The sequence below is a fragment of the Canis lupus genome, chromosome 21 (genome assembly GCF_003254725.2).
Source record: "Canis lupus dingo isolate Sandy chromosome 21, ASM325472v2, whole genome shotgun sequence".
Lineage (NCBI taxonomy): Eukaryota > Metazoa > Chordata > Mammalia > Carnivora > Canidae > Canis > Canis lupus.
In genome coordinates, this window is record NC_064263.1 from 33,114,942 (window position 1) to 33,138,306 (window position 23,365).

General features: G+C 38.7%; 1 protein-coding gene across 3 annotated transcripts in view; it reads right to left on the bottom strand.

The window, feature by feature from the left end:
- Nucleotides 1-23,365, bottom strand: part of TMEM41B (transmembrane protein 41B) — a 34,724-nt gene that overhangs the window by 6,364 nt on the left and 4,995 nt on the right. The window contains exons 2-5 of one of the 3 annotated variants that reach the window (XM_025459442.3): nt 17,558-17,704; nt 17,048-17,173; nt 6,694-6,811; nt 4,332-4,460 (exon numbers count right to left, since the gene is read on the bottom strand). In XM_025459442.3, the coding sequence (XP_025315227.1) occupies nt 4,332-4,460; nt 6,694-6,811; nt 17,048-17,168 (368 nt within the window). In that variant the 5' untranslated portion in view covers nt 17,169-17,173; nt 17,558-17,704. Of the gene's footprint in view, nt 1-4,331; nt 4,461-6,693; nt 6,812-17,047; nt 17,174-17,298; nt 17,457-17,557; nt 17,705-23,365 lie in introns of those variants that run through there. The other 2 variants (XM_025459440.3, XM_025459441.3) reach the window with 2 other exon arrangements.

The window sequence follows — 23,365 nt, forward strand, 5'->3', positions numbered from 1 at the left end:
GCTTTTCTTGACCAAGGTATTCTATCCAGCTATTGTGTCTCATCTTCATTTCCTCACAGAAGATTCTCTCCTTGTCCCCCATGCAACCTGACTTACCCACCTGCCACTCTACTGATGGTTCCTCCTGGCCAAAAGTAATGATTTTTTCCATTCTGACTTAATGGTTTTAAAATTATGTAAAATATTCACCCGGTTCTGAAGTCAAATCTACACAATAAAGTACATCTAGAGAAGATTCACCTCCATCCCTGTATCATCTCTCTCCCCAGAGGTAAGCACTGTTACTGGCTTTTAAAGACATCCTTTCTTTTCAAGAAAAATGTAACAAAATATTGGCATGTGTATGTGTTTACTCATATCCTCCCCTTCTTAGATAAAACATGGCATACTGACTTACTATTCTGCACCTTGCTCTTTTAACAACATATCCTGGAGAGAACAATGCCTTAACAGCATAGAGAGACATTTTTCATTCTTCTAATAGCTACAGAATCCACTCCAGAGTTTAGATTTACCATGGATTATTCTTTTTCTTCTTTTACAGATTTTATTTATTTATTCATGAGACACACACACACACAGAGGGGGCGGGGCAGAGACATAGGCTGAGGGAGAAGCAGGCTCCTCGCAGGGAGCCTGATGCAGGACTCGATCCCCAGACCTGGGATCACACCCTGAGCCAAAGGCAGACGTTCAACCACTGAGCCACCCAGGCGTCCCTAAAAAACTTTTTAAGTTACCCAAAGATTTTAGCCTTAAGGAAACAAAAAAGAGATGATGGTGAGACTTTTAGTGACATCCACAGCTCAGAAGTTCTCAATGACTACCAAATACCAACTGAACATTATAAATTCCTTAGCCTGGTACTCAAAATCCTCTACAGACTGAGCACAGGGTCTAGCCTATCTTCCTAAACTTATTTCTCTAACCTCCTTCTTATATCCTAAACTCCAAGTAAACTGGATGCCTCATCACTTAACCATGCATGCCCTGCGCTTGCAAGGTCTACTCTAGACATGCTCCGACTAGAATGAGATAGTGCCCCATCTCTATCCCTAATTCCCCATTGCTCTAGTAGTTGTTCCACTTCCGAATGCTCAAAATACTAGATTTGTACTTAGCATATATTTATGTAATTATAAACATAAAATATATAATCATATAAAATACGTTCATTATATAAGAATATAATAAAAACTGGTTAAATAAATGAATAAAATAATTATGATGAGAAAGTCATTTATATTCACAAGTTTGAAGTTAGATAATACCAAAGAATTAATACTAGTGCTGTACTGCCGAATATGGTGGCCACTATCTACATGTAGCTATAAAGACACTGAAATGTGCTTATTAGTCTGAATTAAGATGTGCTCGGAGTAGAAAATACATTTCAAAGACTTGGTATAAAAAAAAGGATGTAAAATATCTCAATTCTTGTGTTGATTACATGTTGAAATGGTAATATTTTGATATATTGGTTCAAGTAAAATGTATTATTTAAATTGATTTCAGATGGAGTGCCTGGGTGACTTAGTCAGCTAAGTGTCCAACTCAGGTCATGATCTCAGGGCCCTGCATGGGCAAGGAGCCTGCTTAAGATTCTTTCTCTCTCTCTCCATCTGTCCCTCCCATAAATAAATAAATAGATTCAGGTGTTTTTCTTACTTTTTCTAATGCGCCAACTTGAAAATTTTTAAATTACATGTAACTCACATTATATTTCTATATAGTTAAATGCCCTAAGATAACGTCCTTCTCTTTGGATCACTGAGTTTAAAAAAGTACCTTTTAAATATAGAGCTAAAGATTCAAAAGTGAAAAGAGAAAATTATAAGACAACATGGATTTGACAAATTATATTATGAAAATCTAAAATGAAATGCAAAATCATTATAATTACTTACCAAGGTAACAGTAACAATATGCAATAAAACATGATTAACAATATTAACCAATATTTAAAATTAAAACCAAATGTATTTTATAATAATAAAGCCTTTTTAAAAAAGATTTTATTTATTTATTCATGAGAGAGAGAGAGAGAGAGAGAGAGGCAGAGACATAGGCAGAGGGAGAAGCAGGCTCCATGCAGGGAGCCCGATGCAGGACTCGCTCCTGGGACTCCAGGATCACGCCCTGAGCTGAAGGCAGGAACCCAACCGCTGAGCCACCCAGGCGTTCCTAATAAAGCCATTCTTATCCTTTCAATTTACTTTCTACAGGGTAGTTTATTCATTTCTACTAATTTGCATATGGATATTAAGATAACTAGGCTATAAGATTATTACCCCATAGATTGTCAAGATCCATTTATGCTGATTGGCCTTATGGGTAGGCATCCCCTTGAGTCTCACCCAGTATCCCTCCCAAAGTTGAGAGGCAAAATAGGGCAAAACAAGATGACTTTCCAAAGTAACAGAAACTATATGTCTTGTTCACAAAAGCCTTATAAAAGCCAAATGAAAAAAATGAACCAAGTTTTTATCTTCCTTAGGAAAAATATTTTAATTTGTGGTTAAACTGCATAAAGGCAAAATAACCTGTAAGTCTAATACTATGGTTTTCCCTCATAGATTCTAAAATAGAATTAGTAGGAAAGATAACAATTATGAATTTCTTAAAGCAGTTGATATACTACTAAATTACAACTAGCTGTCAAATAACTTGTTGAAAAATAAGTGCATGATTCTCTAAATTTTCTCTAAATTTTAATTTTTCTAATAAATAATGACAAAGTGCCTATATACACCACACTACCTAAATAAAAATGTATTCCCAGTAGGTGGATAAAGGAATAATGTTTGTATCATCAGCAAAAGTTTTTGTAAATGTACTTTTAACAAACTGCTTATGCAAGGAATAATTGGTCCAGGGTGCTTAAGTATATACTTCAAACATTTGTATAAGGAGACAAGTATAGAAATATATACGTGTTAAGTATATAACATCTAATCTAATCTAAATCCAAGAAAAGAAAATGCTATGGAATTTTAGGAGAAAATGTAATTGAGAAGTCCAATAACCAAAAGCAATTCAAAAAACAAAAGAGGAAGCCAGAATAGAAATAGTTTGAGAGAAAAAAGAAAAAAAATTGTTTGAGAGAATTAACAAAGTAAATTAATTTTTAAAAATAAATGCTGGCTGGTAGGGTGCCTGGGAGGATTAGTCAGTTAAGCCTCCAACTCTTGATTTCAGCTCAGGTCATGATCTCAGGGTCATGAGATCAACCCCTGTGCCTGGCTTTGTGCTCAGCAGGGAGTTGCTTAAGATTCTCTACCTCTGCCTCTCTGCTTGTGGTTCCCTTGCTCATGAGCCCACTCTTTCTCTCTCAAATAAATAAATCTTTAATAAAAATGGTGGTTTAGAAAGGTTAACGATTACCTTTACAAAATCAAGAGATAATGTCTTTCATTAACTGAGAATATTTGAAAATAAGTTGAATTTAAAAAAAAGATACAAACAAAATCAGATTAAAGTCAAAGTCCATAAATCCAAAGATTAATCACCAGTAGCTAAAGCCATTTGAAAATACATAGGAAAAATAAAGCTATTTTCCTGACTGGTTAACACAACATATATTTCTTTTTTTTTAAGATTTTATTTATTTATTCATTAGAGACACAAAGAAAGGCAGAGACACAAAGGGAGAAGTAAGCTCCTCAAGGGGACCTGGATATGGGACCAGATCGGGGGACTCAGGGACCACATCCTTAGCCAAAGGCAGACGCTCAACCACTGAACCACCCAGGTATCCCATTTCTATAAAATGAAGAAATACATACCAATAATTATTTCAAAAATTCATATCCTTTGAATTGTCCAATTATCCCCTCAAGATCTTTTTACAAAGAAACCATTAAATGGAAGAAAAAGTCACGAACAAAAAGATTCATAACATGACATGTAGAAAAGCAAAAAAGTAAATAAAAATTATATCTTCAAACTTAAGGGAATATTTTTTTGAATTATACTGTGGTGACAATATTAACTCAAAATAAACTAAATCAAAATAATCAATTAACTAATACAATCATAAATTAAATAAATAATTATCTTGAATAATATAGAGAAAAGGAAAATGTTTATGATAAGTGAAATAAGCAGAATACAAAAGAATTGGTAATAAATATTCAGAAATAATAACCAAGTTGAAGAGATAGGTTTAAAGTGAGAATTTTTTCCATTTTAATTTTTTGATATTTTATTTAATATCACACACACTGCATAAACGATTTTTAAAAGAAAAAATAGCTATGCATAACTAAACAGAACTTTTAAAACTTCTTGAATAAAACTAGAAAATGTTTTCTTTTCAGTTAAAAGGATACAAAATATATGTAGCAAAATAAGCTACAAGTACTTGTACATAAAAGGTGTCCTTATATTTGGATAAAACTTTTCCTAGAGCCTTGGCATCATCCATATCTCTGGGAACCTTCATATTCACTCTTTCTTCTCTAAAGAAATAAAATTAAAGTGAAAAATTTTAAAGCAGAAATTTGCCAAGATAGTTAATATCAAAATCAAAGTTCAAAACATGAAGTTTTATCCAAAATGATTTGATGCCTTGATCTGTAATATATTAACCATAAATTCTTAACTTTTAAGAGTCTATAAATTATTTCTTTAGAATGTTTTAATTTCATAAGACTTGTAATCAATATATGAAAGTTCAGGATGATCCAAACTAAATTAGGTTAAAAGCATTTGCTCCAACCCTGGTATAAATTTTGAATTAAGAAGTGTACTACTAATATTAGCATATTTAAAACATTTAACATCATTTTGGGTAATCCTCATGATAACCTAGAGTCAATAATTAATTACAACTAAAATTAAGTAAAATTTTTGGTGAATTTACAGTTCATATCTTTCTGTAATATCCCAGCTCAAAGCTCAGATATAAACTTAAAACATTTTTCTTTTTCTATTAATTTTACTTTATATTTGGTGCCTTATTTAGAACTGAATGATTTCTTGTTTATAAAAGCTTCAAATAATTACCTTTGTGTTTAATATACATCGTGCCCATTTGTTTACATGATAAAATTTAACTGATCTTGCACAATGGCTGCTGCCTAAATTCTATAAAAACAGCAGGTAAACTAAAATGTGCTTTCTCATTTACAAACTAAAAACTATAGAGGTGTGCACACTTGTATGCATGCACACACACACACACACACAGAAATAAGCAGAAATAACAGGTCCATAGAACATACTTATATGCAAGTCATATTGTTATTCTCAGAGCAAACTGGGAGCAAGGACAACCTTAACCTACATCTTCTGGCCCTATCTCAGCTCCTTATGTCCACCTCCTTGATCAAAACCAGAAAAAATCTAAAATTCAATCGTACTAATATTAACCTATCAATAAATAGAATATGCTAGCCTCCCAAAGGCATTTACACTGATGTAAGAAATCAAAGTACTAAAATAAATATAAAAATAAGTTTAACTACAAAATTTCAAGTATAAGAAACTGTTAATGAAAGGAATTTAGAGGAAAACAGGAACCTCTGAACATGCTGAAATCACACTTCACAGTTATCCTTTTTTTTTTTTTTTTTAGTTATCCATTATTGTATCAGTCCGGCCCTGGTTGAAGGTCTAACTACATTTTAGTGGTCCTTTATGTAATATATGATTACACAAGGGTGGTAATCCCATAGTTAAACCACCCTGGGATATTTTGCCTTCTTAAAGTGTGTTTCAGGTCCATAATCTCTTCCCTAAAATTCAAAAACCTCTGAAAACCAAAAGTTCTTCATACTTTGTCAGCAAAAGTTGACCCGCAGTTATATAATTATTCATAGTATTTTATGCCCATTTCTCTGTAAAAATATTAATGTGCCTGATTATGGGATGCTGCCCCAGATTCTGGTGGAGGTACTACATGATATATAGTATTTACTCCATGTTGTCTTTCCAAAATGGAAAAATTCTAAATTCTGAAACATGCTTCAACTCCAAGGTTTTGGCTAAGAAATTTTAGATGTATAGTAAATAAGGTATACGAGGTTTATACAAAGTCATTTCACTGTGAAAACTACCTATTCAGACTTTATCATTTCCGTAAAATGGGAAAAGAGCTAGGAGAAAAATGTGGTGGGGATGGTAATGGATGAGTAAAAGGAGACAAAAATAGAAGGAAGGTAGAAAACATGGACGGAAAAGCAAGGGAAGGCAGAGAAGAAGAGCATCAGTGTTTTTCAAACCACAGGTCAATATCTTTCATGAATTTTAAAGTAAGTTTGCTTCATCACTACTGGCCTTAAAAAATACATAGAAAATATCAGAGACCACAACCTGTTTCGTGAAACTTTAACCTAATTTTATATGTATAGATGTATATAAGTGAGCAGAGGAAAGGCAACAGGCACGCGCATGCTGGATTATGATATAAAAACTATTTCTTAGTGTGGTTATATATTTTTTTAAATTTGGAAAGCCTTTAGAAAGATGAGGCTTTAACTAGAGGAGCAGTGCTAGGAAAATACTGCAAAGAAAATCAAGAGGCATATTTGGAAAGGAGTGTTTAAATAACAGTGTCAATATGGACTTGCTACAAACCATGAAAGCTGATCTACAATTCACCATGACAGTTCCGTTGCTTAAAATCAGTTTTACTTTTAATCCATTTTTATCTATAAATGTCTAGGCATTTTTCAGTTTCTGTATACTTACTCACTAAGTTGAGGAAAATTTTTATAGACCAAAAACATAACAAAAGCTGCAGATAAGAAAATGGACACCAATATAAGAAGTGACATTCTTGCTGACCCAGCTTCTGCACAGGCTTTTTCTGAAAAGGAGAAAAAAAAGGCTATTATTAAGATAAATATTTTAAAAAGACCGTATTCTGAGTCAGCAAGTAATTTACTTAAAGGCTTTCCTCCTCAAAAAATTGTTTATACTTTTGCCCAAAACACTGTTGTAACATAAAAATTTTAACTATTAGAGTTGACATTTATTAACCAGGCTTTTTACTTTAGGGGGATATATCTGTTTCAGAAGAACACCAGAATTTGTAGCATTGCTTTGTTGTTAAGCCAAAGAGGAAAAGTAGCACTGCTCTATAAATACTATCACTAACTTTTCAATTTGTTTATCTATATTGGATATTGACAGCATAGACAGAATGGCCTCTTAGGAAAAATGAGGTAACTTCGCAATTACTTCAACTGTCCTAAGAACCCAAAGATCAACTAATAACTAAAGTATAACTAATGTTATGCTTTCTTTTTTACACTGAGGGCTTCAGAATATAGTTGAGTCTTAAATGTTTTGGGTGGCTCTCTGGGACTCCAAAAATGGCAGAATTTGTTTACATTCCCTCACAAAGTAATCTTAATGTTATCTAAAAAATTATATGCAAAATAAACTTAGGGAATGAGATCTAGGAGACAGCAAGCAGAAGAATGAGCAAGGGTATTTTCACCAGGAACAGGTCAAAAGTGGGGAGGTTAAGATATCTTAGTTGTGCTCACTGGGGGAAAGGTAGAAATGAGTGGCTCAACTTTTATTGCCTACATTTGCCATTATCCCCTGTATATACTGATAACACTCAGAGGATTAAAATATGTGTATGCTATAATAAGGACAATTTTTAGTTCTCTGAGAAATAAACTGATGGATCTAACTAAACTGATGGATCTACCACTATGCTTGTCCCCTAACTACTGTCTATGTAACTTCTATACACACTTTTATGGAGTATCCTAATCAGATGCCCGTACTCTATTCATTAATTTGGCAAATCCTTCTCCACAATCATTTATAAAGGTGTTATTAGACAGGTGTCATTGCCTATTCTACTAATACCTTCCTTCTCTGGGAAACTTTCCCATGGTCCCCCCTTCCCTGCAAGGGGCTAATCTCACTGGCCCTATTACAGTGTGACTCCAACACTCTACCCTCCCAAACATAGAAGACTAACTTGCTCAAGGTTGGGACACTTGAGTCAAGTAGAAACAATTCATCATTGGCTGACCAAATTTTCTCTTGAAAAGAAAATCCCTGGGTGGCTCAGCGGTTTAGCACCTGCCTTTGGCCCAGGGCATGATCCTGGAGTCCTGGGATCGAGTCCCACATCAGGCTCCCTGCATGGAGCCTGCTTCTCCCTCTGCCTGTGTCTCTGCCTCTCTCTCTATGTGTGTGTCTCTCATGAATAAATAAATAAAAGCTTAAAAAAAAGGAAAGAAAGAAAATTTGAACTAAAACAAAGAGATGTTGTCAAGAGATGGTAGGTCTTGAGGCTGAAAGGTCAAGCAGTGAAGGCCACAGATAACAACATGGCAAAGCCAAAGACATGTACCAGATACTGTAAGAGAGGAAGTTGAAACAAAAATCCAGAGAGCCAAAATGGGAGGTATAGCTAACTTTACTTGTTGATTTCTAACTTTCTCACTTCACTTCCCTTGAAGCCTGACTATATTTCATTTCTTGCTCATAAATGCCAGTGAGATTGTCTCATACTCTTTTTTCTATATTCTCTTTTTTTTATTGGTGCTGGTTTAAACTTATTTCCGCTTTCAACCAAAAGGCCTAAACTAATTAAAAGATAAATTTCATTTTATCCCTTGTCTCACTATGGTAGTTTTATAGATTTTACAACTGGATTAGTAAGATTTTGCTCAATTCTATGTTGAATATGAAGCAAGAGAAACCATCTAGCTCTGCGCTACTTAAGGTATATTTTATGAACTACACGAATCAGCATCACCAGGGAGCTTGTTAGAAGTGCAGATTCTGGGCAGCCCGGGTAGCTCAGCGGTTTAGCGTCTGCCTTCGGCCCAGGGCGTGATCCTGGGGACCCGGGATCGAGTCCCACATCAGGCTCCCTGTGTGGAGCCTGCTTCTCCCTCTGCCTGTGTCTCTGTGTCTCTCATGAATAAAAACAAACAAACAAACAAACAAAAAACGGTGCCTTCAATGGAGTAACAAACTAGGCATGCCTACCACTGAATACTCTAGTTCATTAACCCACTAATGTATTTATATATATGCCTTTTTGCAGCACAGAAAATTAAATAAAGACCTTAAACATCTGAGGTGGGTCAATATGAAAAGGTCTCTGCAGAATCTCATGACAACAAATGCCTAATTGTCTATATCTTTGCCCTAGTTATATCTATTCACCCTAAAAAGTAATCAGCCAAAAGTTACAAAAATATCAGTGTGCACTAAAACTAATTCAACTAAAACTATAGCTCTCAATAGAAAATCTACTGAAATAGGGGATCCCTGGGTGTCTCAGCAGTTTAGCGCCTGCCTTCGGCCCAGGTCATGATCCTGGAGTCCCAGGATCAAGTCCCACGTCGGGCTCCCTGCATGGACCCTGCTTCTCCCTCTGCCAGTGTCTTTGACTCACTCTCTTTCTATGTGTGTGTCTCTCATGAATAAATAAAATCTTAGGGATCCCTGGGTGGCGCAGCGGTTTAGCGCCTGCCTTTGGCCCAGGGCGCGATCCTGGAGACCCGGGATCGAATCCCACATCGGGCTCCCGGTGCATGGAGCCTGCTTCTCCCTCTGCCTATGTCTCTGCCTCTCTCTCTCTCTGTGATGACTATCATAAATAAAAAAAAATAAAAATAAAAATAAATAAATAAATAATAAATAAATAAAATCTTAAAAAAAAAGAAAATCTATTGAATACAAACTTCTCACAAAGCTAAAATGTTTCTTCCTACTTTATTAAGTAAAGAAGTAATCTACTGGAAAAGGAATAAGAGTAGAATATACACATTGAAGTTTTGGGCATAGTTTTCTATGGACTGACATTAAAGCAAAGACATGATAACACAAATATATAGTCTGTACTATTTCTCCAGAGGCTGTGACTTCTTAAAGGCATGCTCCTTTTAAATCTACCAGGAATTAACTTGCCCAGCTTTCACTTTTCACTTACTTCCCTGCTTGAATCAAGTCCAGAGTACAAAAAGGACTGGAACAAATAATTTAATAATATGGGCATCTTTTAAACTCTTCAAAACCGCTGCTTTTTTTTCATTGGTAGATGTTTGTGGACACAAGAATTACTGCTAAGAACATATTTTTTTAAAGATTCCATTTATTGATGAGAGACACAGAGAGAGAGAGAGAGAGAGAAAGAGAGGCAGAGGGAGAAGCAGGCTCCACGCAGGAAGCCCCATGTGGGACTTGATCCCAGGTCTCCAGGATCAAGCACTAGGCCGAAGGCAGGGGCTAAACCGCTGAGCCACTCAGGGATCCCCTACTGCTAAGAATAAATGGCTGATTTTCCCCCATCACCACTCTACCCCTTTCTTGGTACTTTTCTTTAGGATTTTTACTCTACAAGGTATGCACTCAAATAAAGAGTTGTTTAGGACTATCTGCTGTATATCATAAGGTACAAAATGTTTTGCTCAGGGATCCCTGGGTGGCGCAGCGGTTTGGCGCCTGCCTTTGGTCCAGGACGTGATCCTGGAGACCCGGGATCGAGTCCCACGTCGGGCTCCTGGTGCATGGAGCCTGCTTCTCCCTCTGCCTGTGTCTCTGCCTCTCTCTCTCTCTCTCTCTCTCTCTGTGTGTGTGTGTGACTATCATCAATAAATAAAAATTAAAAAAAAAATGTTTTGCTCAATCTCTGCTTTTAAAAAGCTGATACCACCATTAGCTAGATTCCCAAAGAATGGCACAAAGGGGTTTTGAGTATATAGAAAAACAAGATTATTGGGCTAGAGTAATGGAGTCATGATTCACAGAACAGGTAGAAATTTGGTTGAATACTGAAAGAGGAGAAGAGTTTACAGTCTTCTTAACTCAAACTGCAGCTAAATATATTTTTATTTTACTTATTTTTTTTAAGATTTTATTTATTTATTCATGACAGAGAGAGAGAGAGAGAGAGAGAGAGAGAGAGGCAGAGACACAGACAGAGGGAGAAGCAGGCTCCATTCAGGGAGCCTGACGTGGGACTCGATCCCAGGACTCCAGGATCACGCCCTGTGCTGAAGGCGGCGCTAAACCACTGAGCCACCCAGGCTGCCCCTACATATATTTAAACAGGTTATATGTTCTCTTAAATTAGAAATTAGGGGCACCTGGCTGGCTCAGTTGGTAGAACATGCAACTCTTGATTGGGTTGTGAGTTTGAGCCCTTTAAAAAAGATTAAATAAGACATTTAGCATGCTAGCTCTAAAATTAAACTATAATATTTTTCTTCCCATTATTAATTTACCAGCCCTAAGTGGTCACAGGGAAGAAAGGTGTTAGGCAACATTTAACTAGACTACAGAACACCACCCTGAGTGTTCCTTGAGTACACATTTCTGTGACTGCCACTTGCTGTCCTACAATTGGATGATGAAATATATAGACATTTGAATAAAGTTAACCACCAGGTGTAATTTGATACATATTTTCTGTACTCTTTAAAATTAGGCAAACTTTGGGCAGCCCCAGTAGCTCAGCGGTTTAGCGCCGCCTTCAGTCCCGGGGACCTGGGATAGAGTCCCATGTCAGGCTCCCTGCATGGAGCCTGCTTCTCCCTCTGCCTCTCTCTCACTCTGTGTCTCTCATGAATAAATAAATAAAATCTTAAAAAAAAAAAAAATTAGGCAAACTTTTTCAAGCATTGTGTTCAACAGTAATACAGAATTCAACTGATAAGAATGCAAAAAACAAAGTGACATTAAATATTGAAGCTCTCCTTTCTTTCACACTTACTGGTAACTAGGGGTTGTTAGCTTTATGAGTCAACAATTATTTTAGTATAATTCTATTAAGTCAAGAGACCAGCATGTAATTGAATTAGAGTTCTAAACAGATAAAAGTTGAAAACCTTGTTTCAATGATAATTCTACATCTAAATGTATAGCATACATATTTATAACGTGCTTTCTCCTGGTTGCATAGACATATGTCACTTAGCATTTAGAGCTACCCACTACAGTACTTTATACATTCGTTAACCTTCACATCTTCCATCATAGTAATTCCCAATCTGAATTATCCCATTTCTGCTTTCCAACTCCTCCCAGGCCAAAGGTACTGTTAGAGAAAGTCAAGATTATGTTCTTAGTTTACAAGTTCACATGCTTTTCTATCTTCATTACAGTTATCACTGGCAAACAATAATCCTTTCATAGCACTCTCCCAAAGGGCTATTTCAAGTCTCTTCAAGCCTTTAACTCTGTCTTCATCTATTCTCAAACAATGACACTGCCTCCTCACTTTAGTGAGCTCCCAAACCTCTATCAAGATCTATTCCCCAGGGATCCCTGGGTGGTGCAGCGGTTTAGCGCCTGCCTTTGGTCCAGGGCGCGATCCTGGAGACCGGGGATCGAATCCCGCATTGGGCTCCCGGTGCATGGAGCCTGCTTCTCCCTCTGCCTGTGTCTCTGCCTCTCTCTTTCTCTGTGTGTGACTATCATAAATTAAATAAATAAATAAATAAATAATAATAATAATAATAATAATTTAAAAAGATATATTTCCCAAATTATCTTCTCTTGCCCTTTAACTTTACATTAAATGCCAACCCACTTCCTTTCAGATTTCGCTACAAGAATTGTCTCTTCTCCATTTACCCTGTGTCTTCAATTGTTCCTCTAAAGACCACCTTTTCTCTAACTCCTAATAGGCACATATCCTTTCTAAAAAATCGTAACCTTAATGGCCCTAGAGCAGCTCTCTATTTCTCTTAATATTATGATCAAAACCTTTTTAAAAATTAATTAATTAATTTATTTATGATAGACATAGAGAGAGAGGCAGAGACACAGGAGGAAGGAGAAGCAGGCTCCATGCCAGGAGCCCGATGTGGGACTCGATCCTGGGACTCCAGGATCGCGCCCTGGACCAAAGGCAGGCGCCAAACCGCTGAGCCAACCAGGGATCCCATCAAAACCTTTGGAAAAGCAAAATCTTCCTAAATCTGCAAGATCTTAGGAATGACTCTTACTGGTCATCAGGTCTACTAGTTCTCAACATTAAGTGTTTTCTTTTTTAGGGATTTTATTTATTTATTCATGAGAGACAACAGAGAGAGAGAGTCAAGAGACACAGGCAGAGGGAGAAGCAGGCTCCATTCAGGGAGCCTGACACTGGAACTCCATCCCAGGTCTCGAGGATTACACCCTGGGCTGAAGGCAGCACTAAACTGCTGAGAGCTACCCGGGCTGCCCCATTCAGTGTTTTCTAAACCTACTTGATTCTACCATGAAGAAGCAAAAGACTTTCCTGGGACTCTAACAAGTTTTCAAGGTTACAAGAATCTACTACAATATTTTTGGAAATAAATTTTATTTAAAGGGTTTCAAATTATTTTTTATTATTAAAAACAAAGAATGGTAGCAGTATCAAGTATAAATTCAAACAGCTAAGATAACTATAAAATACAACTAACTATTAAGAACGCACACAGAGAAAGCATGTTTGTAGGTAGAAGAAACACCACCGCCAATTTTGTATAAAGGCTCATTCTTTAAGACTATGCCCTAGAACTGTGCTGCCATTCAATTAATACACCCTCACTCTCATCTAACCACTTTCACATGCTTCCCCCCTCCAACCACTGAAGACTCAAGCTTATAGTGAATGTCTTCATAATCCTAAAAGATTCATCATCCATTTAAATGATCCACCCAGCCTCAAAATTCTTACACCTTCATTCTTATTCAACTTTAGACACCTACTTTTTAAAAAATATTTTATTTATTTATTCATGAGAGACTCGGGGCGGGGGCAGTGGGGGGAGACACAGGCAGAGGGAGAAGCAGGCTCCATGCAGGGAGCCTGATGTGGGACTTGATCCCGGGACTCCAGGATCACGCCCTGGGGCCAAAGGCAAGCACTAAACCACTAAGCCACCCAGGCATCCCCTAGTCACCTACTTCCAATGATAAACTAAGTTCTCACATCCCCCAAGACTGCTCTACCTTGGACATTTTTTTATTTTTTAAATATTTTATTTATTTATTCATGAGACATAGGCAGAGGCAGAAGCGGGCTCCCTGCAGGGAACCTGATATGAGACTTGATCCCAGAATCCCGGGATCATACCCTGAGCCAAAGGCAGACGCTCAAACGCTGAGCCACCCAGATGTCCCAAGAGTTACTAAATTTTTATCTCTTCTCCAAAACCTGTAATTTTTTTTGAATGCCAACTTAAATACCGCCTGCAATTAACAAAAATTGTTTATCATAATCTGGAAAATTGGTTGCTAAGTAGTTACTAATGACATCACATCACTACCTGATTACTACAAGTAACCAAACCCTATCATGTAGGGGATCTACAAAATCTTTTGCCCAGAAAAAGAATCCTAATACTAATTAAAGAGAGACAGATAGGCAGACAACAAAAAGAAAACACTGGAATCACTAATCAACAGGATGGATAAAAAAAGTTCTCTATATAGCACATAAATCCCTCTGTACCAACACCATTTTGATCATGGCCAAACCTCATCTACAGAAACAGAAATCCTCCACTCCTGACAAATTAATCTCTTTACTGACATAAAGATTCTCACTAAACTTCCAGCTTAATGTTTCACCCAGCCAAAATCCCCTTACCTTCTCTCTAGCAATCCAAATCCTACTGCTCCAGGAAGGCATGCTTTCACATCTCTATCTTCCCTTTTTTTTTTTTTTTTTTTAAGATTTTACTTATTTATTCATGAGAGACACACAGAGAGAGGCAGAGACACAGGCAGAGGGAGAAGCAGGCTCCATGCAGGGAGCCCGACATGGGACTCAATCTCAGGTCTCCAGGATCATGTCCTGGGCTGAAGGTGGCACTAACCCTCTGAACCACCCAGGCATCCCACAGATAATTTTCTTCAAAAAAAGGTCATTTGACAGCACCATAAAAATAATTGTGTTTAGGGATACTTGGGTGGCACAGTCAGCTGAGCATCAGACTCTTCGTTTTGGCTCAGGTTGTGATCTCAGGTCTTGAGATCGAGCCCCAGGTCAGGCTCTCCGTGGAGTCTGCTTGAGACTTTCCCCCTCTCCCTCTGCCCCTTCCAGCTACATTCTCTCAGATAAAAGCACTTTGGGGGTTTCATGGTTTTATTTTTATAGGTTAAAACAATAACAAAAATCAGTAATGAACAAGTGACTGCTACCAGGAACCAAATGACAATCTTTAGGGAAATTGTTTAGAAAACAGTTTATCTGGAAACCCTTGAATTATTATCACTCTCCATAGCAGCATCTTCAAACAATGTTCCTTTAATTTAGAGTGGATTTATACCTAGACAATTAATTTTTGGGTTTTTGAAGTTACTTGGCCCTACTGTCTATAAGATGGAGAAATACTCAAATACATAAAGCTTAAAAAGACTGGAAGCATTCGAAATTATTTGAAAATAAAATACCATTTTCTACAGGATACTCTTTAAAAAATTTAATATACTTTAAGTTTCAGCTGAATGTCAAACATATCTTCATATATAATAGATATTTTTAAGTGTGTAGTACTTTGTTGACTATACTTCTAATGTTGTTAGACAATCTTAAAAGATCCTCTGCTTACCCATCACTGGTGGTAGAACACATTAGTGTAAGCTGCAGACAACTTAATGGCCATTTGTTAGGATCTCTTCAAGTTTATGGGCTTTGTTAAAAGCATTTAAGGGCACCTAGGTGGCTCAGTAGTTACGCATCTGCCTTTGGCTCAAGGCATGGTCCCCGGGTCCTGGGATCGAGTCCTGCATCAGGCTCCCCCCATGGGGAACCTGCTTCTCTCTCTGCCTATGTCTCTGTCTCTCATTAATAAATACACAAAATGTTTAAAAAGATTTAAAAAGTTCAATCAGTTTCAACAATCAATCAACAGTTTCAACTGTTGAAAAGCAACTAAAAACTCTCAGAAGATGGAATAAAAGTATTTAGTTTCTAGGTCTGCTTTCTTCTTTTTTTATTATTTTTTAAAAATATTTTATTTATTTATTCATGAGAGACACAGAGAGAGAAAGAGAGAGGCAGAGACACAGGCAGAGGGAGAAGCAGGCTCCAAGCTGGGAGCCCGACGTGGGACTCGATCCTAGGACTCCAGGATCGCGCCCTGGGCGGAAGGCAGGTGCTCAACCGCTGAGCCACCCAGGGATCCCCTCTTCTTTTCTTTAATACATTTATTTTATCCTTTGCACACTTTTATTTCATTTTAAACTTTAAGTAGGCTTCACACCTAAGGTGGGGCTTGAACTCACAACCCTGAGATTAAGAGTTGCATGCTCTACGGACTGAGCCAGCCAGGTGCCCCTAGGTATGCTTTCTTCTTAAAATAATATTTAAAAGTCCTGAGAAATGGCAGAATGGTGTAACATAAAAAGCTTGAGAATGAGCGATCTCAGTTAAATAGTAATTGCTAATATTTATTTAGCCTCTTCACAAAGCCATTACAATAAGTGCTTTACATCAATTCTTTTATGTAATCTCATGGCAAACTAAGCAAATACTATTATTACTATCATCTCTGTCATCCCCACTGTACAGTTTAGCCACTGTGGGTTTTTTTTGTTTTTTTTTTTTAGCCACTGTGTTTTGAAAGATAACAAGTCCAAAGTCATAAGTGGTAGAGCAGGAACTCACACACAAGTGTTCCTGCCACTTGTAAGTGGCACCTGTATATAGTTAAATCCCTGCTCTTAACTACTTGACCAATCAATCTGGCTTCGTGACTTTATGCGATTTCATAGCCACTCTGGGCCTCAGTTTCCTCATCGATAAAAAGAGAGCATAAGTGCTGAAGTTTCAGTTCTGTCCAGCTTCAATACTGTCAACCTTACATCCTCCTTGAACTTCAAAACAAGCCAGCGTCATTAGTTGTCTTATCGAATTCAACTACAACAGCATTTACGACGCACCTCCTCCGTGTCCGGCCTTGTGGTGGGCGGCAGCCCAAGCCCAGGTCCCCCACCCTTCCTGCTCCCGCGCCCCTGGGTGCCAGCAGGGCCCTTTTCCCTCGCAAATCCCCGGGACCAACTGAGGTCCTTTCCCCCCCGAAGCCACGACGGCACACTCCTGCGTCTGGGCCAGCCCAGCTCTGGTTCCGGTTCCACTCACCCTTCAGGTGGTCTCCGTTGCCCGGCGTCGTGAGACCTGGCGTCGCCGCTGCCCTGTCCCCCACAGCGGTCGTGTGGAGTGCCCCGGTCTGCGATCGTTCAGCGACTCTGCCTTTCGCCATGGCTGCTGCAGGGAAGGTGGAGGAAGAGGAGTGATGCCGCCCCCCCACCCCCTTCACAACTACTCTGCCGCAGGATCCTTACAACACCCAAGGGCCACAGCCACAGCCACTTCCGGGGCGACCACCTCACCTGAGACGACCTCTGCCCCGCGAGCGCCGCGACACTACTGAAAGCTACGGCGCCCACTCGGACTAAGCTCCGCCCCGCACCACCCCCGAGGCTCGCGCGCTCACGCTCGCCCAATAACCGCGAGACAAGTCAGGGTCCCGGCCCTCCCCATTCACCGCCCCGCCCCTCCTCGCGACTTCAGGGAGCAGGCGCAGTCGCGGCGCCGGAATCCCTTGGTGTGGCTCGAGGACGCAGGCATCTAATGCGCAGCTTTAATTACCCGGAAGTGCGGTCCCTGAGACTTCAAACCCTTTGTCCCGGCCGCCGGAAGTGCCCGCGAGTGATTAGTTGGCGTTTCGCAGCGAATGCTGATTCAGCCTTGCTGACTTCAACGATTCCCCGAGGTGCTGTCTTCACCCTGGAGAGTCTAGGTGATGTTTGGTGTGAAAACGTTAAAAATAAAGCCTGAGCGGAGCCTATCGAAATTAAGGAAAGTTACGGCTCAGAGAGGAGCTATAACCTGTGAAGGTCACAGGGTGGCAGAAATGGGTTTAGAAGCTTTCCCTCTTCCTCACCCTGCCGCCCCTCACTTTAGTAAACCCGGGTCAGCCCATTTAGCTTTTCCTTCTGCTGAGCCCAGAAGTGCGTTTTGGACTATTAACTTTTCCACTCTTTTTTTTTTTTTTTTTTTAACTTTTCCACTCTTAAATCTCAGGGCAGTATTTAGCTTACTCATTGATGAGTGTATTGGAATTCCCTCTTGAAAGCATCTTGGCAGTCTGCATAAAAATACTCTGTTCCTATCCAGTAATCACATTTCTAGGAAACTATTCCATGGAAATAATACAGAGGAAGTTACTCTTAACACCATTATTTATTAGTATAACGGTAAATGTGGAAGAAATCTAAAGCCCAACACTAGAGAATGGTTGAGTAAATTATGGGAGATTATTCAAGGGAACTGTTTAATGTACACAACCTCTGCCTACTTATGTTAAGATCTTCAGTGACCTCTCCAAGAGGTAGCCCCCCACACCCCAATGTTTTTCCTTCATGGTCATTAAAAGTAATTATTTGGATTCTTTGTTTACTTGTTCATTGCCTGCCACCTCTACAATGGGAGCTCTATTAAGGTAGGATCTTTTTGTTCACCACTGTGTATCCCCCTGGAGCTGACAGAGTGCCAGCACCTTCAGTGGGAGTTCAATAAATTTATTCACTAAACTTTCAACTATAGAAAATCATATTTATGAAGAGACTAATGTGGGCAATGCTTATTCAAAAGTAAATTCAAAGAAGTATAAAAAACAAAAATATTAAATACATTAGCAAGTAAAGTTATATTTTTAGGATAAAGTCTTTGTTTTGTTTTAAAATATAATCTCTATGCCCAATTTGGGGCTCAAACTCACTACCCCAAGATAAAAAGTCACATGCTCCCACCAACGAGCCAGCCAGGCACCCCAGGATAGAGAGGCTTAAGTAATGAGAGAGTCTAGGTGATGACTTAAAAACAAAACAATTTTTGGGATCCCTGGGTGGCTCAGCGGTTTAGCGCCTGCCTTCAGCCCAGGGTGTGATCCGGCAGTCCCGGGATCGAGTCCCACGTCGGGCTCCTTGCATGGAGCCTGCTTCTCCCTCTGCCTGTGTCTCTGCCTCTCTGTGTCTCTCATGAATAAATAAATAAAATCTTTAAAAAAATAAAAAAATAAAAACAAAACAATTTTTAAGCATTTGATATATTTTATTACATACAAAAATTAAATGTAAGTATAACAAAAACAAAAAAACCCACAAAAACCTCCAAAACCTAGGAATAGACAGATAAGATACTGCCGCATGAATAGAATTACTACAAATCGGGGCTCCTGACTGGCTCAGTTGGTGGAGTATGTGACTCTTGATCTTGGGGTCATGAGTTCAAGTTCCATGTTGGGTACAGAGATTAATTTTTAAAAATTTTTGAAAGAATTACTACAAGTCAGTAAGAAAAGTACAATTCAACAGAAAAATGAACAAGGGCTATGAATAATTCACAGAAGAAAAAATTAAATAGCCAACAAATTAGGAAAAGATGAACCTCATTAATACAGTGTGATAACACTGAGAGTAGAGAGGATGCAATAGCAATAGAGAGGGGTATCTAAATTGGAGTGGGTTGCAATGAAGGTCTCCTAGATAGAATGATTCTTAAACTGATTTAAAGGATGAGTAGGAATTAACAAAAGAAAGGGGAAGGAAACCTTTGCAAAGTCTAGAAGCTACTGTTACCTTTGAAAAATAAATGCAAGCAAAGAGTGGGAAAATGGAAAATGAGATGAGAGAGATAAGACGAAGGACTTGTCACAAAATGCTAGAAGTTTGAACTTAATCCTCAAAGATAATCTGAAGTCATTGACTAGAGGGGGACATACAAGGATTTGTATATACAAAACTTATTCTGACTTCTCAGTGATAGAATTGTGCCCCCGTAGCAGAAAGAAGGTAAAAAATTATTATAAACCTGGCCTGACCCAGGGAAATGGACTAGAAACAAATATCTGACATCAAAGATGCTGTATGAGAAAAACTGCTTTTAAACTTTTAATTACATGAGTAAATACATAGTCATTCCAGAAAAATCGAAAAAGCAAACTATCAGAAAAACAAAAATCATCCATATACTGTCATCCATAGATAATCGTGATATTTGGGATTTCTCCTTCTGGAATATTAGAAATGTTAAGGAAGTAGAACATAGGGGACTAATGTCTAATTAGGCAAGGTTATTAAGTAAGAGGGAAGGGACTAGTGTTTAGAGAGTTTCTGATTTAGGAGGCCGAGGGGAATATTTGTGCCTAAGAAATTAGAGGAAGAGGAGTCAGACTGGAAGGAAAGCTGCTGAATTTTGTTTTGGATACCCTATCTAAACTTCCTCACTTTGTGATTTCTTCCACCTTTTCTCAGCTAAAACTGCTCTCATTAATGGTCATCAGTGGGCTTCGTCTCATTGGATTCTGTGGTCAGTTTTTAGTCATTTGCCACCTCTCTGCATTGCTTAATACAGTAACTGCTCCCTCCTTCATGGTTTTCATGACAACTCTCTGACCACTTAGTAGACTCTTGAAGGTAATTCTTCTTTTCTCTACCTTATGTCTTAAATGCTGGTTATTTCCCCCAAGATAGTTCCTCTCTCCTTAGTCTACAAACTTTTTCTAGGCAATCTTAGCCATGACTTCAGCAGCCACTACTAATACATACATAGATGATAAATAAATGTTTATCTCAAACACCAGAATGATACACATAAAGCTTATTTGTACCTGGGGGTACCACACATTAACACTTCAAACTCAGAACATCCAAATCTTTTTTTTTTTTTTTTTAAGATTTTATTTATTTAGGATAGAAGGGGGGGGGGCGGTGGGCAGAGACACAGGCAGAGAGAGAAGCAGGCTCCATGCAGGGAGCCTGACTCGGGACTCGATCCCAGGACTCCAACATCCCAGAACGCCCTGGGCCAAAGGCAGGCGCTAAACCACTGAGCCACCCAGGGATCCCCAGATCTGAAATCAGTATCTTACCTCTCAAACTTTATCCACTCTCTATGTTCACAGTCTTGGGAGATGGGTACCATCAGCTCCTCTTTTGCTCAAGCCAGAAACCCAAGAATTCTTATTTTACATTCATTAAGCTCAACTTGTTTTGTTTTTTGAGAGAGGAAGAGAGAGAATTTTTTTTTTTTAAGATTTTATTTACTTATGAGAGACACAGAGAGGCAGAGACGCAGGAAGAGGGAGAAGCAGGCTCCTTCAAGGAGCCCGATGTGGGACTTGATTGTGGACTCCAGGATCACGTCCTGAACCAAAGACAAACGCTCAATCACTGAGCCACCCAGGAACGGTTGAGCCACCCAGGTGTCCTGAAGAGAAAGAATCTTAAGCAGCCTCCACACCCACAGGATGCAGTCTCATAACCCTGAGATCATGACCTGAATCAGGTGCTTAACAAGCCACCCAGGTGTCTCTCAATTTGTTGAATGTATGAAAGAACAATGAATGAATGAATTCTTCATCATTCACGCTCACATCCAAATTCTGGGTCTAATCAGATAATCTCCTTACCCACCTCATTCAGATCTCATGATCTCTCTTCTCTTTCACCCCCTTGCCATTTTCTATATTACCATTAAAGTGGCCTCTGAGATAATCTTTTTTTTTAAAGATTTATTTATTCATGAGAGACACAGAGACACAGGCAGAGGGAGAAGCAGTCTCTATGAAGGAGCCTGATTCAGGTCTTGATCCCCAGACTCCAGGATCACACCCTGGGCCGAAGGCAGGCACTCAACCTCTGAGCTACTCAGGGATCCCCTGGCCTCTGAGATAATCTTGAAGCCATTCATGATCTGAAACAAGCTCAAAAGATCTAGCTGACTCTGAATCCAATATGAATAAACAATCAGTGAATAAAAGAAACCATTCTGAACCACCATGTAGTATCCTGAAATTATCACACTCATTTGTGCTACTGTGTCCTTGCAAAAGTTATTCCTCTACCTTAAATGTCTTCTCCCTAGTATTTCTCTATGATCAATTACTGAGTATTTTTAAAGATTTCCTCTCCTAGATTTCTTCTATTTTAGTAATTATTATTTTCTGATTGTTTACTTTTCTGCCACCATACTATGAGCACCCTTTGGTGATCAGCACAGTGCTTTTTTCAATGTTTTTACACAATGAGTGCTTTTGAGATACATGAAAGCTCTCCAAATACATATGATCACAAGATAATTACAAGTCTGTTGCTCAGCAGAAATTAAAACAAAGTTTGATGTTGAAAATATTGATACTTTTTTAAAAGATTTTTATTTATTTATTCATGAGACACACACACACACAGAGGCAGAGACAGGCAGAGAGAGAAGCTGGCTCCATGCAGGGAGCCTGATGTGGGACTCGACCCCAGGTCTCCAGGATCATGTTCTGGGCCAAAGGCAGGCGCTCAACCACTGAGCCACCCAGGCATCCCAAAATATTGATACTTTTTTTAAAAAAAGATTTTATAGGGATCCCTGGGTGGCGCAGCGGTTTGGCGCCTGCCTTTGGCCCAGGGCGCGATCCTGGAGACCCGGGATCGAATCCCACGTCGGGCTCCCGGTGCATGGAGCCTGCTTCTCCCTCTGCCTCTCTCTCTCTCTCTCTCTCTCTCTGTGACTATCATAAATAAATAAAAATTAAAAAAAAAAAAAAAAGATTTTATATATTTATTCATGAGACACACACAGAGAGAGAGGCAGAGACACAGGCAGCCGGAGAAGCAGGCTTCCCACAAGGAGCCGGATGTGGGACTTGATCCTGGATCCTGGGATCATGCCCTGAGCCAAAGGCAGACACTAAACCGCTGAGCCACCCAGGTGTCCCAAAATATTGATACTTTTTGAAAAAAGAAAGACTAAGGATGGTAGACCTGCACCAGCAGATATAAAAATATTATAAAGCTATGGTAATTAAAACATGGGTATATGGAGCAGGAAAAAAGTAAGTAAATAAGATCAAATAAACCTATGTAATTATGAGGATTAATATATGATAAAGGAAGCATTTTAAATCAGAAAAAAAAGATTAGTCAGTGGAGCATGAGACTCTTGATCTTGGGATTCTGAGTTTGAGCTCTGTATTGAGTATGGAGGTTATTTAAAAATAAAATCTTAAAAAAAGATTATTCAGTAAATGGTACTGTGATATTTAACCACTTTTTAAGAAGCCAGATACCTGCTATACTATATACAAAATTATCAAATGATTTTATTTTTCTAAAGATTTATTTATTTTTATTTTTTTATTTATTTTATTTTTATTTTTTTATTATTTTTTTTAGATTTATTTATTTTAGAGAGAGAGTGCATGTGAATGAGTAGGGGGGAAGGACAGAAGGAGAGAATCCCAAATAGGGGCAGGCCAGGTGGCTCAGCGGTTTAGTGCCCGCCTTCATCCCAGGGTGTGACCCTGGAAACCCAGGACTGAGTCCCGAGTCAGGCTCCCTGCATGGAGGGTGCTTCTCCCTCTGCCTGTGCCTCTGCCTCTCTCTCTCTCTCCTCTCTGTGTAT